Genomic DNA, 13,821 nt, shown 5'->3' on the forward strand with positions numbered 1-13,821 from the left:
ATTGATCCAAAGGGGATTTCGCTGCTACAAATGATCCTCAGGACCTCAGGATCGTTATCGCTATTTGCTCCCCCTGGGAGCTGTTTTATTTTAGTTCCATCGAAGTTACTCACCACTGCAGAAGAATATCAACCAAGGTTTATGTACATACGCCTCATCCATTATTTATTTCATAAACTAAGAATTACTGAAGAATCTTTGTTGTATAAAGTTGCTTGCCTTCAAAAGATCTTTCATTTGAGGGGTCATTTGTTCAAATTGGCCAAAACAACAAAAAGTTATTAACAAATTAGCTATTTCATCCATTACTTCAAGTAGAGACCAAGGTTTTTGAAGTTTGTTGATGTCCGTTTGACGGCTCGCTTGAAACGCGACGCCTGTGGCAAGGAAAGAGATAGCACTCTACTGTAAAAAGATGGGGAGAGCCTTTCTGTTTTGATTCGTTTCGTGGTTCACTTGGTTCTAGTTCGTCGTCGGTGCAGGTACACGGAAGTCTGCCCATTCGTTACCTTTCTTCAGGAGTCTCGCAGCTTGCAGAAGTACGTGCAATACCGTCAGCCGGGTCGAGCCGGGGATGTGTCTCCGGTTGGAGTAGGAAAAACGCGTAGCCTACGGTCTGTTATCCACTCGCCTGGGGCAATCAACGTTCGCGTTTGCCACCACCGTTCCCCCAGGGCACGACGGATAAAAAAGCGAACCACGGCGGTCAATTGATTGTTTACGATAGTGCGCCCGCGTCGTTTCCGTTGCCGGACAGTGTCTTTGCAGTGGTTAGCGGAATGTTCTAACGTTAGAATTTTGCCGTCGCAGCGTAACTACACACGTCTTCGTCCGCGTGAGTTGGTGTGTTATTGGTTCCGTCCCTGTCCGTAGTCGTCTTCCACCGTTTGGAGCTTTGTTGCGGTTGGGGGGTTAAGACGTCGTCGCATCATTCCATCGGCAAACCGTCTGTGAGAGTGTGCGCGGCGTACAAATTAGTGGCCGTGATTAATCATCGTATCGGTCGGATCGATTTCTGACACTTTAAGTAGCAGCAATCCGCGGGTCTCAAGAAAGACATCGAGTGTTGACCGTGCTTGTTGGTGTTACGCAAAAAAAAAGCATCTTTAACCATCACGCGTGAGCTAATAATGACCCATCAAATACCTTCGGTCCGCTCAACGTGCTGGTGCACCAGCAGTTCTTGACGGTCGGAGTGAGGCGGTGGAGAGGTGCAAAAGGCGTACGTCACAACTGATTCGAATCCGTGCGACCACCGGGAAAGCGGCAAGGGAATCCGAGCTTGGTGAGGTGGGAAATCCGCGTACGACTAGCCAGGAGGGAAACCGAGCCAAATAATAATATTAAAGCACGCGCGCGCGACGACAACATACACACCAACATCAGGCCCCGGCGTGCGCTTTGCAATGGCCTGGTTCGGGAAGTGTTGTATGTTGTTAAAAATAATATCATTCGTTTGGCTAACAACCACCACCCTCACGCCGGTCACCTGTCGCGCAACCACGAATGGAGCCTTGAATCTAGATGAGCTAGACACTCTAGAAGGCGTCCAGTTTAACGTAACTGATTATGATTATCCTGCAGACACCGAACTCAGAGCGTTCATAGCTATGCGTCTTAGGTAAGTGCAATTTTCCTTCGAAATGCATTCTCACACCTCACCTTACAGCTTCAGCGGTTAGTAAAATTCCATTGCTACCGAGCATGGAATCTTAAAAAAAAACATGACCCCCAGAACGGAACACCCCTCCACACCAGAGGGATGGGGTGTTTAAGTTATCGAAACAAGAAACCTTTTTCCTTTCAGCCTCGCTCGGTTAAGGAATCAAACTTCCTTCCACGGCGGGGGGAAAGATGAAAAACCCCGAAGGCCTGAATTGACCTTCGATGGCGCTGGCATCAACATGCTACAACCACCGGAAGGGCTTGGCATGGTGGTGTGTCGAGAAATTGGAATCAAAACTCAAGCTCAAGTTCAACGTCGAGCTGCTGCCGGAAACAGCGAAGGGAGTTTTGCTGTTCTAACAATTTTAAGCCGTCTATCTTTCACGTTAGCAAAGTCAAAACAAACGTTGAGCGCCCTGGAATGAGTCAATGGTTATGTTAATGTTTTATGTTACAGATTCTCTCCTCATGAGAGTGTTAAAAAAGATTCAATTGTAAATGTAAATCGACCTCATTGTAGTGAAAGGAGTGAAGAATTCTTCATTTGTAACTGATGTTTTTTTTAATGAAAAGATTTTCTATCCATTCTACCAATTTGGGTGCTTAAAGGCCACAAGAAAACTTAATGATAGCGTAGGATTACTTTCAATCAAGAAAGTATATTGGATGGAACACGTGCCGATGGCCGTTCTTTAACCATCTCCAGTCCTCCTTTCACTTTGGCTATCAGGCCGTGAGTAATAAAGTGTATGTCTTTCGTTATACTTTCGGTTTTTAGTGAGAAAACTCAGGTAATTCCAATATTCTGGAAAAGAGAAATAGAATTTATAAAAGTACGAAGAAATGACAGTGTGATGTGTTATTTCAACATATCGGGAATTAGTTAGCCGGCCGTATTGAAGCGAACAAAGACTACATTTGTCCCCGTCCAGAGCCACCGTGATTTGCATATCATAGCCCTCTCACTCGCCCTATGCCATCTTCACTCCGGCAGAACGCAATTACGGAATCTGCCAGCTGCAAGTGCAAGTGTTGCCCACAAACACATTCTCATGCGTTCACGTTTCTTCAAGACATCCATCCGCCGTGGCGTTGTTTTGGCGAAACCGGAGCGAAGGGAATGTGCAGCGTATGCATTGGGATGACGTCACGTGGGGCCGGATCACGCCACACAGCGTGCTCGTGGATGGTGGATTCATTGGGGGCCCGGTTCCGATGTTGTATGGCGGAACGGGGCAAAAGTCCATCGTCCCAGGGTTTGAATGGATGAGTCAATCCCTTTGGGGGTTCTATGGTTCGGGGCAAAAAGACGTTTGACCTTGTTCGCCAAACACGACGAACCCGCGGACGTGGGGAAAGTGAATATTACTTCACTGCGGTCGGTGGCCTAGAATGTGACCGCCGTTGGCGTGTATTTTTTGTTGGTCCGCGATTTTGTTTTATAGTTTATGGATTTTTTCGTTTGCTTTCACGGGCAAATGGGCGGATGTTTATTGGGTTTAAGAACTTTGAAACTCTTCAATGTTGGACCATTGTGAAAATCATCCAATGAAATCCGTCTCTTTCTCCATAATACGGTCTCCTGCTTCGTATTCATTGATCAACGATTTGTAAAGCTACAAACTGAAGGCAATCAATGGAAAATGCTGCGTTGGCAGGCATCATCTTCCCGTAAACAAATTTCTTCTACTCCAAAAGCTACAAACGATCGGAAATCAATTTCTGCAAAAAGCCGGAAGTATCAAGTGTGTCGATACCCAAAACCTAAACAACAATACATAACCTAAACATTATCGCACATTGGTAGACCCTTTTTCCTTTTATTCCTTCTGATTAGTAAGCACTTTTTATGCACAGAAGGGCCATTTGCCGTTTTCCTTTCAATGTTTATGAATGGAGGGCAGTGAACAGTTTCATCTTCGATTCGATATTTGCTCTTCCGTTTGCTTTAGGTTTTGCGAACCACTATTGAGTCACACTCGAAGAGTTAAAGTTCCAATCATAATAAACCTGTCACGAACGTTCCGCCTGCCAAATGCAACGCTGGTATTCCGTTTGTTCCAGAATGTCATGACGAATTCGAGCATCAAGCGATAATTAACCCACGAAAAAATAGACGGTTGTTGTGCTTCTGGTGCCACGCCGAAGTGTATACAAAATAAGGTCCTCGTCTAATAGCCATTCTTTTAACCTTCCATTTACATTATGCTTAGATATTACTCGTTTGGAAGATCCCTATTGTACGATTCTGTTTTTACGTAACGTATTTCACAACATTACCTTTGTGCGATTGATATCCCTATGATTCCTGTTGGACAAACATGTTACAACACGTGTTATGCATTCTGTGAAGATACAATTTTCAAACTAACTATCGATTGATTTATCAGCACAAATTCTACAAAATATTCTCCCAGCAGTGTGAGCGATGACAACATATTATTTAGTCACTGTTCGTGAAAGTTCAAGTTGAAGGCAACGTTTTATTCAGTGTTTATGTCTTTGTAAGATATTCAAACATCTTGGATAAATTCGATTTGCTCTCATCAATCACCTTTGTCTACATTTGTAACGAAAAAGTTAGTCATATAGCTTGCCAAAGCATAATGGCTTCTCGACACATAATTGTGCTGTGCATACTCTCCTGGGCTGGCTTTGTGCGGCCCCGTACCAAAGATACGACACGTTTCGTTATCATAGCGCGCTATCAGCTGCCCCGATTGAGTCAGTAGCGCACCGGCGGTTCCTTGTTTTGCTAGCCCTTGCCCCTGTCTTACACGGTATATCTTTAGCTCGCTGAACGGAGTGACGATGAGGCATCCGTCAACCACCTCCAACTTGTTTTGCTCCCTCCCTCATTGCCCATGACCATTGACGGGTGAAACGCGATTTTTTGGTTCACGTGATTAGAGTTACTTTCCCTCGGTGGAATCTTGCGAACACGACACGTGCTTCCCGGTTCACTCACCGCAGATACATTATCGGTTCTTTTTCGTTGGATCATGAGATAAGTTGCGGGGTCAGGGTTAGCAAACACCTGTAAATCCATAATCCTCCCCCGATTCCCAGTCTTTTGCTTCCTTCCGATCAAATTCTTCATCTTCGCCCGTCCAAATTGGCTCGTTTTAACTTCCGAATGGCAGCTAAATACCTCATACCCGCGGTCGGCACTGAATGTGCTGATAATTGGCCGGTTTTATCTTTGTTAAGCTTTGATTTGCCATTCGGCACACTGCAGTGACGAGCAAGAGGTTTTGAAGCAGCCAAGAAACCGTATCGATATCGCCAAAGGACGGGGGACGAGACACGGCTTCTGGGTGTTTTCTTGCAGTGGGGTTCTCCTCGCTGCTGATAAGAAGTGAGTTAAAAAACAATTCCAGCTCGGAGGGTTGTCAACGGGTGCCACTAGTCCCTTCTCGATCTACATATCGTTGAGGGGTTATTGTACATCATATACTAGAAGAAGTCCTCTTTTTTATTTTAATGTGTTTCGAAAAACTGTTACAATTGTATGATCTTGGCCTATTACCGAAGCTTGATAGTACGGTGTGTAGTTGACTAAAAATACATTCCACCATATTTCACAACAGGCAGCATAGCATTAACGGTCCAACGTGACAGTGGAAATTTCCTGCCGAACACATCGAGTTCCGTCCCGAACGTCCCACATCCACGTCATCTTCGGCGAATGGGCTGCTCTTGGCGACCATACCAACGGGCTTGGTAGCGAGCCGGTCGTTCCCTCGGACGCGATCGTGGCATGATGAGTTCTGAAGGAAAGTTTCGTCACAAAACGCCGGCCTCTGTTTTCCTGCGTTTTCTGAGAATTCGACCAGAAGGTCATAAAAGGACAGCATCGATGACGCCGTGGGTTGGCGTTAAATATTGATAATCATGTTTTCTTGCGTGTGCCGAGAATTCGTCCGGAATTCGACCAGATCTACCTCTCGATCGTCCCATATCCACGTTATCCTAGGGGAATGGTCTGCTCTTGGCGATCAAACCAACGGGCTTCGAAGCGAGCCGGTCGTACCAACGGACGCGATCGTGGCATGATGTGTTCCGAAGGAAACTCGATGCAAATGCCCCCCAACGCATTATAAAACCGCTGCAGTGACTCAGCCTGCCATCGAGGCGGTGCATGGTGGCCTTGATTTGTTTTTCAAACGCCGGCCTCTGTTTTCCTGCGTTTTCTGAGAATTCGACCAGAAGTTCATAAAAGGACAGCATCGATGACGCCGTGGACTGGCGTTAAATATTCGCAAACATGTTTTCTTGCGTGTGCCGAGAATTCGCCCAGAATTCGACCAGATCTGCCTCTCGAACGTCCCATATCCACGTCGTCCTAGGGGAATGGTCTGCTCTTGGCGACCAAACCAACGGGCTTCGAAGCGAGCCGGTCGTACCAACGGACGCGATCGTGGCATGATGTGTTCTGAAGGAAAGTTTCGTCACAAAACCACTGCAGTGACTCCGGCTTTCCATCGAGGCGGTGCATGGTGGCCTTGATTTGTTTTTCAAACGCCGGCCTCTGTTTTTCTGCGTTTTCTGAGAATTCGACCAGAAGGTCATAAAAGGACAGCATCGATGACGCCGTGGGCTGGCGTTAAATATTCGCAAACATGTTTTGTTGCGTTTGCCGAGACTTCGCCCAGAATTCGAACGTCCCATATCCACGTCATCGAATGGTCTGCTCTTGGCGAGCAAACCAACGAGCTTCGATGCGAGCCAGTCGTTCCCTCGGACGCGATCGTGGCATGATGTGTTCTGAAGGAAACTCGATGCAAATGCCCCCCAACTCATCACAAAACCACTGCAGTGACTCAGCCTTCCATCGATGAGGCGCATGATGAGGCGGCTTGGAAAACTTGCTTTTTAGACGCCGGCCGCCTCTGTTTTTCTGCGTTTGCCGACCATTCGACCAGAAGGTCATGAAAGGACAGCGTTGATGACGCCGTTTACTGGCTTTAGATATTGGCAAATATGTACATTTCCAATTTGCCCGGCGTTTGTTTCTAAAATGTGTTTTGTTTTTCCAGTATCCAACACTTCGTCAACGTGAGTTTAATGGTCGCACCCACCCTCCTATGTGAGCAAGCTAGGGGACAACTTTCCTTCGATCTTGTCAGGGTTGAAAACTTTGTAACTTAATCGTTTTTTAATTCAACAAAAAGTTGGATGGGATGATTAAATGGTTTGCGATTGCTTTGGGACTGGATTTTCTTCCTTTCTGCAATCTCAGTTCTTCTCAGTGCTACAGCATTCATCGATGAGATGGGAATTTTCCATCCGTTAACCATAGTAACGCTTCTTGATCGAAAACTCGTTGCTATAGTAACCCGGTGATGTAACTATTCTCGTCGCGGATGAATGTGATTTTTGGAATGTTTAAAACGATCGAATGGTTGAAGCTTCATGAAATTGATAAGAGAATATCTACCAGCTTGTACTTTGATTTTCTATACTTTTACCTTCGTTCTAATCGTTATTAACACTATTCTCCCCCCAGACTTCTCGATGGTAATCGCGCCAAGCGCCAAGTGGACCAAAAATCCGACACAAACTTTCACGTCGCTCCCGGTAACAGCATCGAGGTGGATGGGTCGAGCAAGGACGGCTTGGGAAAGGTGGCAGCCGCCGTCGCCGCCCCTGTGCCATCGGACGAAGAGCTCCGGATCAACGGGTTCCGGGTGGAGGAATCAGAGAAACATTTGGAGACGGCCGAGGGTGGCGTACCGTCGGTGCACAGCTCTTCGTCGGTTTTGCTGCGTCTTTTCGGAACGGGTCTTACCCCGCGCACCGTCATTATCTTCACTCACGAGCCGCAGCGTTTCGGTGGCCCGTGCCAGGTGCCGGTGACGGAGAAGTTTCGCGTAAGGCGGGGGCATCGAGCGGTGATCACGTGATCAGCAGTGATTCATTGATGACTATCTTCTTTTTCCTCCCCTCCTCTCCATGCGCAGCTGAAACATGCCGATCCGGGAGGTAAGAGCGGCCTTGTGGAGGTCGAGCTGCCGGACGTCGTCAAGAACAAGAAGTACTTCTACCTTTGCGCCAAGTACGAGGACAGTGACCCGCTGTCGTCATCGGAGCAGCTTGTGCAACAGGTAAAATGGGACGTATGGCCGCGAGCCCTCCCGGTGCACGCGATCGATGTAACATGCACGACCTCCCCCTTGCTTCCCTTCGTTCGTGCGAGTGTTTGTGTTTACGTGTAATATGCAGGAAGAGAGACAGCACAGGTCCGCGCGTTTGTCACGAGAAACCGATAGAGCACACGCCAATACGTTTTGCACTCAATTACCGGCGCTGTGCGATAATGAACCAGCCAAAACAGGGCTGCGGCCGTGCGGCGTACAGTATGTGGCACATGCTGAAGTGCACTTTGAGTGGGTAGCCGAATGATTTTTTAAATCAAATCGATATTCTTCAACAAGCTGAGATAATTTTACCATTTGACAATAATATGACATCGAGTACTTATCATTAATGGCACGGTTACTTTCCTGTGTAAGAAATCTTCTGAAAAACGCTTGTAGAAACGAAATGGTTTAAAACATTATATTTCGCAATGTTTTTTATTACAAGTATTGACTCTTTTTTTTATAAAAATTTGACACATTTCTCAAGAATAAGATACCGGTACAAGAACATTACACGAATGAAACTACACTTTATTCCTTTTGTTTGCACTAGGTAATTTCAATAATAATTAAGGTTAATAACTTGGATTATACATCATTTTACGTTATTTCCATACATTCCATTATGGAAAAGCTTTTTGGACTATTTTTTTAAAGGTTTCTAACGCTGGCTTTTACTCACTTCTTATTCATTTTTATTATTAACTCTTCTCACCATGAGATCATTCTGACCCTATCAAAAATGTCATGCCCATTGAAGGTTATGGTTAGTAGTAAAATTATGTCATGTATGGAGGCGACCTAGGAAAGTATATTATTTTAAAAGAAACTAAACCGTTTTATAATTATAATTATCCTGTCAGAAACATAGTTATTTTCAATATAAAACGTTAAGACAACGAGTATTATTTTTTTTAGATATGCTATGTTTCTAATAAATTCTCTCGTTTTCTCTTTGCTCACTATCCAGCAACCGTTCTTGCATCAAGGGGCAGAACCGTATATGCGCCTGACTAGCTACAAACCTTTCCTACCGCTGTGGATCTCGTGTGTCATCATTATCGTTTGTCTGACGTTTTCGGCCCTGTTCTCCGGCCTCAACCTAGGCCTAATGTCTTTGGATCGAACCGATTTGAAGGTACGCCCGGCTGCTTGAAAATCGCGTGTCACAGCTGAAATTTGATTGGTTTTTTTGTTTTTCTGCACAGATCCTTTGCAACACTGGTACCGAAAAGGAGAAACGCTACGCCAAAGCGATTCAACCGGTGCGCGACCACGGCAACTACCTACTGTGCAGTATTCTGCTCGGTAACGTGCTGGTCAATTCTACCTTCACCATTCTGCTGGACAGTCTCACCTCCGGGTTGATCGCCATCGTCTTTTCGACGATCGCCATTGTTATTTTCGGTGAAATTACACCCCAGGTCTGCTCTCCTTCCCTGTTCGACGTATTTCGTTCGATTAATGCTGTACAACTTGCTTTCTCTGTAGGCAATCTGCTCTCGGCATGGTCTGGCCGTTGGCGCGAAGACGATTATCATCACCAAATGTGTGATGGGCATCACATTTCCACTGTCTTATCCCACATCTAAGATACTCGATTGGCTTCTTGGGAAGGAGATTGGCAACTTCTACGATCGGGACCGCCTGAAGGAATTGGTCAAGGTGCGGCTGTGACTTCACTAAACACCCCTCTAGGATCAATGTTTTGTACTTACCCTTTTGTCTCTTGTATCTTTTCTTTAGGTTACGAACGATGTTAACGATCTGGATAAGGATGAGGTTAACGTTATTTCTGGTGTGCTGGAGCTGCGCAAGAAAACCGTCGCCGAAGTGATGACACGTCTCGAGGACTGCTTCATGCTCGATCTAGAAACAACGCTGGATTTCGAGACCATTACCGAAATCATGAAGACAGGTAATGATGGTGTTTATTCATCAGCGAAAAATTATTCACTTTATTGTGCTCTCGGAACAATGTGAAACGCAGGATTTTCGCGCATTCCGGTGTTCGAGGAGGATCGCGACAACATTGTATCCATCCTGCACATCAAGGATTTGGCGTTCGTCGATCCGGAGGAAAACACTCCGCTGCGTCGCCTGTGCGAGTTCTACCGCAATCCACTCTACTTCGTGTTCTACGATCAGACGCTCGACGTAATGTTCCGCGAGTTCAAGAGCGGCAAGATTGGGCACATGGCCTTCATCCAGTCGGTGAACAGCGAGGGCGAAGGTGATCCGTTCTATGAAACGCTCGGTCTGATCACGCTCGAGGACGTGATCGAGGAGCTGATCCAGGCGGAGATCGTCGACGAGACGGACGTGTACACCGACAACCGACGCAAGGTGCGCCGGGAGCGCATCAAGCGTCAGGACTTCACGCTGTTCGCACAGGATCGCGACCCGAATGCGCAGCGTTTGCGCATCGCGCCCAATCTGAAGCTCGCCACCTTCCAGTACCTATCGACCGGTGAGTGTGAAAACCGTGTGAATAGGTGTTATAATTCGATTCACTTAAAATAATCTTTTCTTCCGTATTGTTTTGATTCCTTTCAGCTGTGCAACCGTTCAGATCTGATTGTATCTCGGAGGCCGTGTTGCGTCGTCTGCTTACTCAAAACATTGTCCATCAGATCAAGTTTAAGAATGTGGACAAGAACGACCCGCGCTACAGTATCATTACGCGTGGCACACAGGTCGACTACTTCGTGCTGATTTTGGAGGGTCGCGTAGAGGTTACCGTGGGCAAGGAGAATCTCCTGTTTGAGAGCGGTCCGTTCACGTACTTTGGTATACAGGCGTTGACACAGAATTTGGGCTACGGTAAGAATAATTGGTCGTATTGTCGGGTCGAAGCTTCTAACTGATTGCCAATGTTTGCCAATTTCCAGAGGTCGCAGTAGAAACACCGCAACAGGTGATGGGATCGCTACAGTCGCTCAACCGCGATGCCCAGATGCGCCACACCTTCATCCCAGACTACACCGTCAAGGCGGTGACCGATCTACTGTACATTCAGATTTCCCGCAACCTATACCTAGCGGCAAAACGTGCTACGCTGATGGAACGCTCGCAGAAGCTTGGTGACCAATCGATGGATCCGATCGATGCCGAAGTGGAAAAGGTATGTGGGGTAACTGCTGGAAGACGGGGAGTGTGAGTGCGAGAAGTTTGCTCCTAATATTTCCAATTTCTTTCGTTTGTGCTACAAACTTCCTCCAACAGCTACTGAACTCGTTGGACGATAACGATCACAACAGCGTTACGCCCGACATGACCAACTTGACCGTCCATTCGGGTACGAAAGCTAGCATATCGTCCAGCATCGCACCATCACCAACGACGGCCTTAAACGTACGTATTTCGTGGAATTTGGTTTGTATGGTTTGACGAACAATTGTCAATGGCAAGCAGGTTACTAATTTTATTGACTTTTTTGAAAAAATTGATCAACTGTTTCAATCAGCATCGTAGTTATGTAGGAAATCAATGTAGTTCTTTTATCTTGTTGCCTGTTGAATGATGAATGTATTTGCTCAGTGCTAATTTTTTTGTTGGGTTCTAATTTAAGATTTCTTATGAGTCTTCCAATAGAAACTACATCAAAAAGGAATGCGCTGAAGTGACTATTTTGGAAAGTTTTCCTATATTGATTTTGTTAACCTCTCTCCTTTTTCGTTTTGTGTGCGTCTTCTCATCACTAGGAACATTCTAACAATGTAAACTCCTCCGTAAGCCGCAACCTTACAGTATTAGCGCACGTCCACTCTGCTGCGTCCAGTGTCGCTGCTGTCACCGAGAATAACATAGGTAGTTTAAAAAAAATGGATGCACCTCAACTCACTAGACAGATGTTGCATCCTTTCGTGTCTCATAAATGATACCCAATTTCTGTAACTAACTGTACATCCTGTTTTTTTGTCTTTCCGCCTACACGTTTTGTGTTGTTTGCCAGCCCCAGCATGCTCGTCGGGAGCTACATCCGGTGGTGTCGGTGCCGGAGAAACCCGTACGGACTCTGATCCGAGCAGCGCCCCGTTGCTGCCAAAGCCATAACCCACGGTGTATCTTGTCGTGCTGTCCTACCCGCCCACATATACCACCACCACCACCACAAGTACATCCACCAACCGCAACCATCTTCATCTTCGTCACGATGCGCTCCATAGATAGGAGACGTGTTGTTGTATGTGTTTGTGTGCGACGATATCCTGCAGTCGACCGGCGACATCCTACGGTGCTCCACTTGAATGCTGACTGCGTATTATTAATACTATTATTAATACTACCGTTACTACTACCTTCCTTCTATTCACCGGGTCAAAAGGATCTTAAGTGTAGTGTTATCGTCAGGGGTTTCGTGCGAATTCGTAGATAGTGTAGCGCTTCGTTTTAATTCACCCTTCCGGTGTGCATCGTAGCCGGTAGCAGGTAACTGAAAGTGGGGCGTTTGTTGTTGTTGTTGTTGTTGGAGGAAAAGCACCTACAACCTTTTGTGCTATAGAGCGAGGTTTGTTTTTGACCACCAACCAACCGAGATACGGTGCGTGAAGTGAAGTTCGGCAACTATCGTTACATACGAAAATGGGACTCGACAAATAGTATCTTTCGTGAAAGCAAATAAGTAGTAGCATTCGATATCGAAGTTCATTGGAAAATCGAAGAAATATATATAACCTACAATCCCCTAACACTAAGATGTAGTTCCCAACCTGAGCGTACAAAGGAGAATAAAAAAAAGAGAACGAACGGGAACTGCTGCTATGCCACTTCTCAACGCACGTATGCTACCAGGGTGGATGTTCCTAGACTGTATGTGTGTACCTCGGGTACCATTTTCCTAGCCTCCGTGCATGATGTACTTAGCTGCACTTGCACCCTGTGCACGAATCGGCGGTACACGTTGTTTCGTCCGATGGCAATCAATCCCAAATATGAAACCAAAAAGGACGATATAGGTAACATGTAATTAAAAGAGGAAAATAAAAGCATAGGATAAAGATAGCCTAATGGAATTCGAACGAAGACAAAGGAGAACGATCGCTCCAACCGATCAACGCGAAATGCGAAGCGTTCGCTTAGTTCCCTCCCTTACAATATCCTAGTTCCCTCTGCTCCGTTCTGGGACCCGATTGGACCCGTTTGTTACTGTATTCATGTTGGTTTTTTGAGTCATTTCTCATTTTGTTTAGGATGCAGAATGAACGATAGATTAATAGCAGACAAGGATTTCGGGCAAGCGTGCAGTGAGTCTACATCAGGATTGGTGATGCACCTGTTCGTGCACACGGCTAGGCGAAATTCGCATTTTGTAAAAATCTAAAACGTAAGAGAATATATTCGCATATATTTCTGTTACATCTGCAATTATCATGACTTCTGTACGAAAGAAACGTGAACTACTGCGGTGTGTCTCCATTTGATTATAGTTTTATTTGGTTTTGCATGTAATAAGCGTTCTAATTTTGTGATGGTAATAGCCAGATTGTTTACATAGTGTTTTGTTTTTCATACTTGCGTTACAACTTAGGACAGTTCAATAATTTCTATTTTTATTTATTGTGTTTTCCATTTGTTGTAATTTGTAGTGTGCATTGTTTTTTTCGGATGCGAAACGAAAACATCTTCAGGAATATGAACTGTTTCCGGGCGGCATGGTCCAGATGAGTTTATATCAGCGAAAACAAATTCGTAAGTATAAATATATTAATCCTTAGAACTTTGTCTCAATCATTTAAAAAATGTAGATAAATTATACAGAAAGGCCTCTTCTTCCTATATGTTTATGTTCTTAAATGATGCATTTCATAAGTGAATCTGTACTAAACCAGTAGAGTAGCAAATCGTTGCTGTAGGAAATAATATTGCTAATCCGGAAGTTGTCCCTTTTTTAGTGTCTTTGAACTCATTCGAAGATCGAATATCACCGCTTGACGCAAACCGGTAATCAATCGACCCATTTCGGTGGCACCCCGATGCATCAAATTATGAGCGTAATGGGTGTCCCTCCGTA

At 45.5% G+C, this 13,821-nt stretch overlaps 1 protein-coding gene across 1 annotated transcript; it reads left to right on the forward strand.

The window, feature by feature from the left end:
- Nucleotides 1-571: 571 nt before the first annotated feature.
- On the forward strand, nucleotides 572-13,157 carry LOC131260406 (unextended protein). The gene is made up of 13 exons (XM_058262117.1): nucleotides 572-1,621; nucleotides 7,175-7,538; nucleotides 7,629-7,772; nucleotides 8,779-8,946; nucleotides 9,017-9,232; nucleotides 9,300-9,473; nucleotides 9,555-9,726; nucleotides 9,799-10,278; nucleotides 10,365-10,631; nucleotides 10,700-10,932; nucleotides 11,034-11,162; nucleotides 11,513-11,618; nucleotides 11,764-13,157. The coding sequence occupies exons 1-13, from the start codon at nucleotides 1,407-1,409 to the stop codon at nucleotides 11,862-11,864; spliced, it is 2,769 nt and encodes a 922-aa protein (XP_058118100.1). The 5' UTR covers nucleotides 572-1,406; the 3' UTR covers nucleotides 11,865-13,157.
- The last annotated feature ends 664 nt before the right edge of the window (nucleotides 13,158-13,821 follow it).

Source organism: Anopheles coustani, chromosome 3 (genome assembly GCF_943734705.1).
Source record: "Anopheles coustani chromosome 3, idAnoCousDA_361_x.2, whole genome shotgun sequence".
NCBI lineage: Eukaryota > Metazoa > Arthropoda > Insecta > Diptera > Culicidae > Anopheles > Anopheles coustani.

Coding starts and splice junctions, on each gene's coding strand:
- LOC131260406 (XM_058262117.1), top strand. CDS start 1,407: ATGGCCTGGTTCGGGAAGTGTTGTATGTTGTTAAAAATAATATCATTC. Junction 8,947..9,016: donor TGGATCGAACCGATTTGAAG/GTACGCCCGGCT, acceptor TTTTCTGCACAG/ATCCTTTGCAACACTGGTAC. Junction 10,632..10,699: donor GACACAGAATTTGGGCTACG/GTAAGAATAATT, acceptor GCCAATTTCCAG/AGGTCGCAGTAGAAACACCG.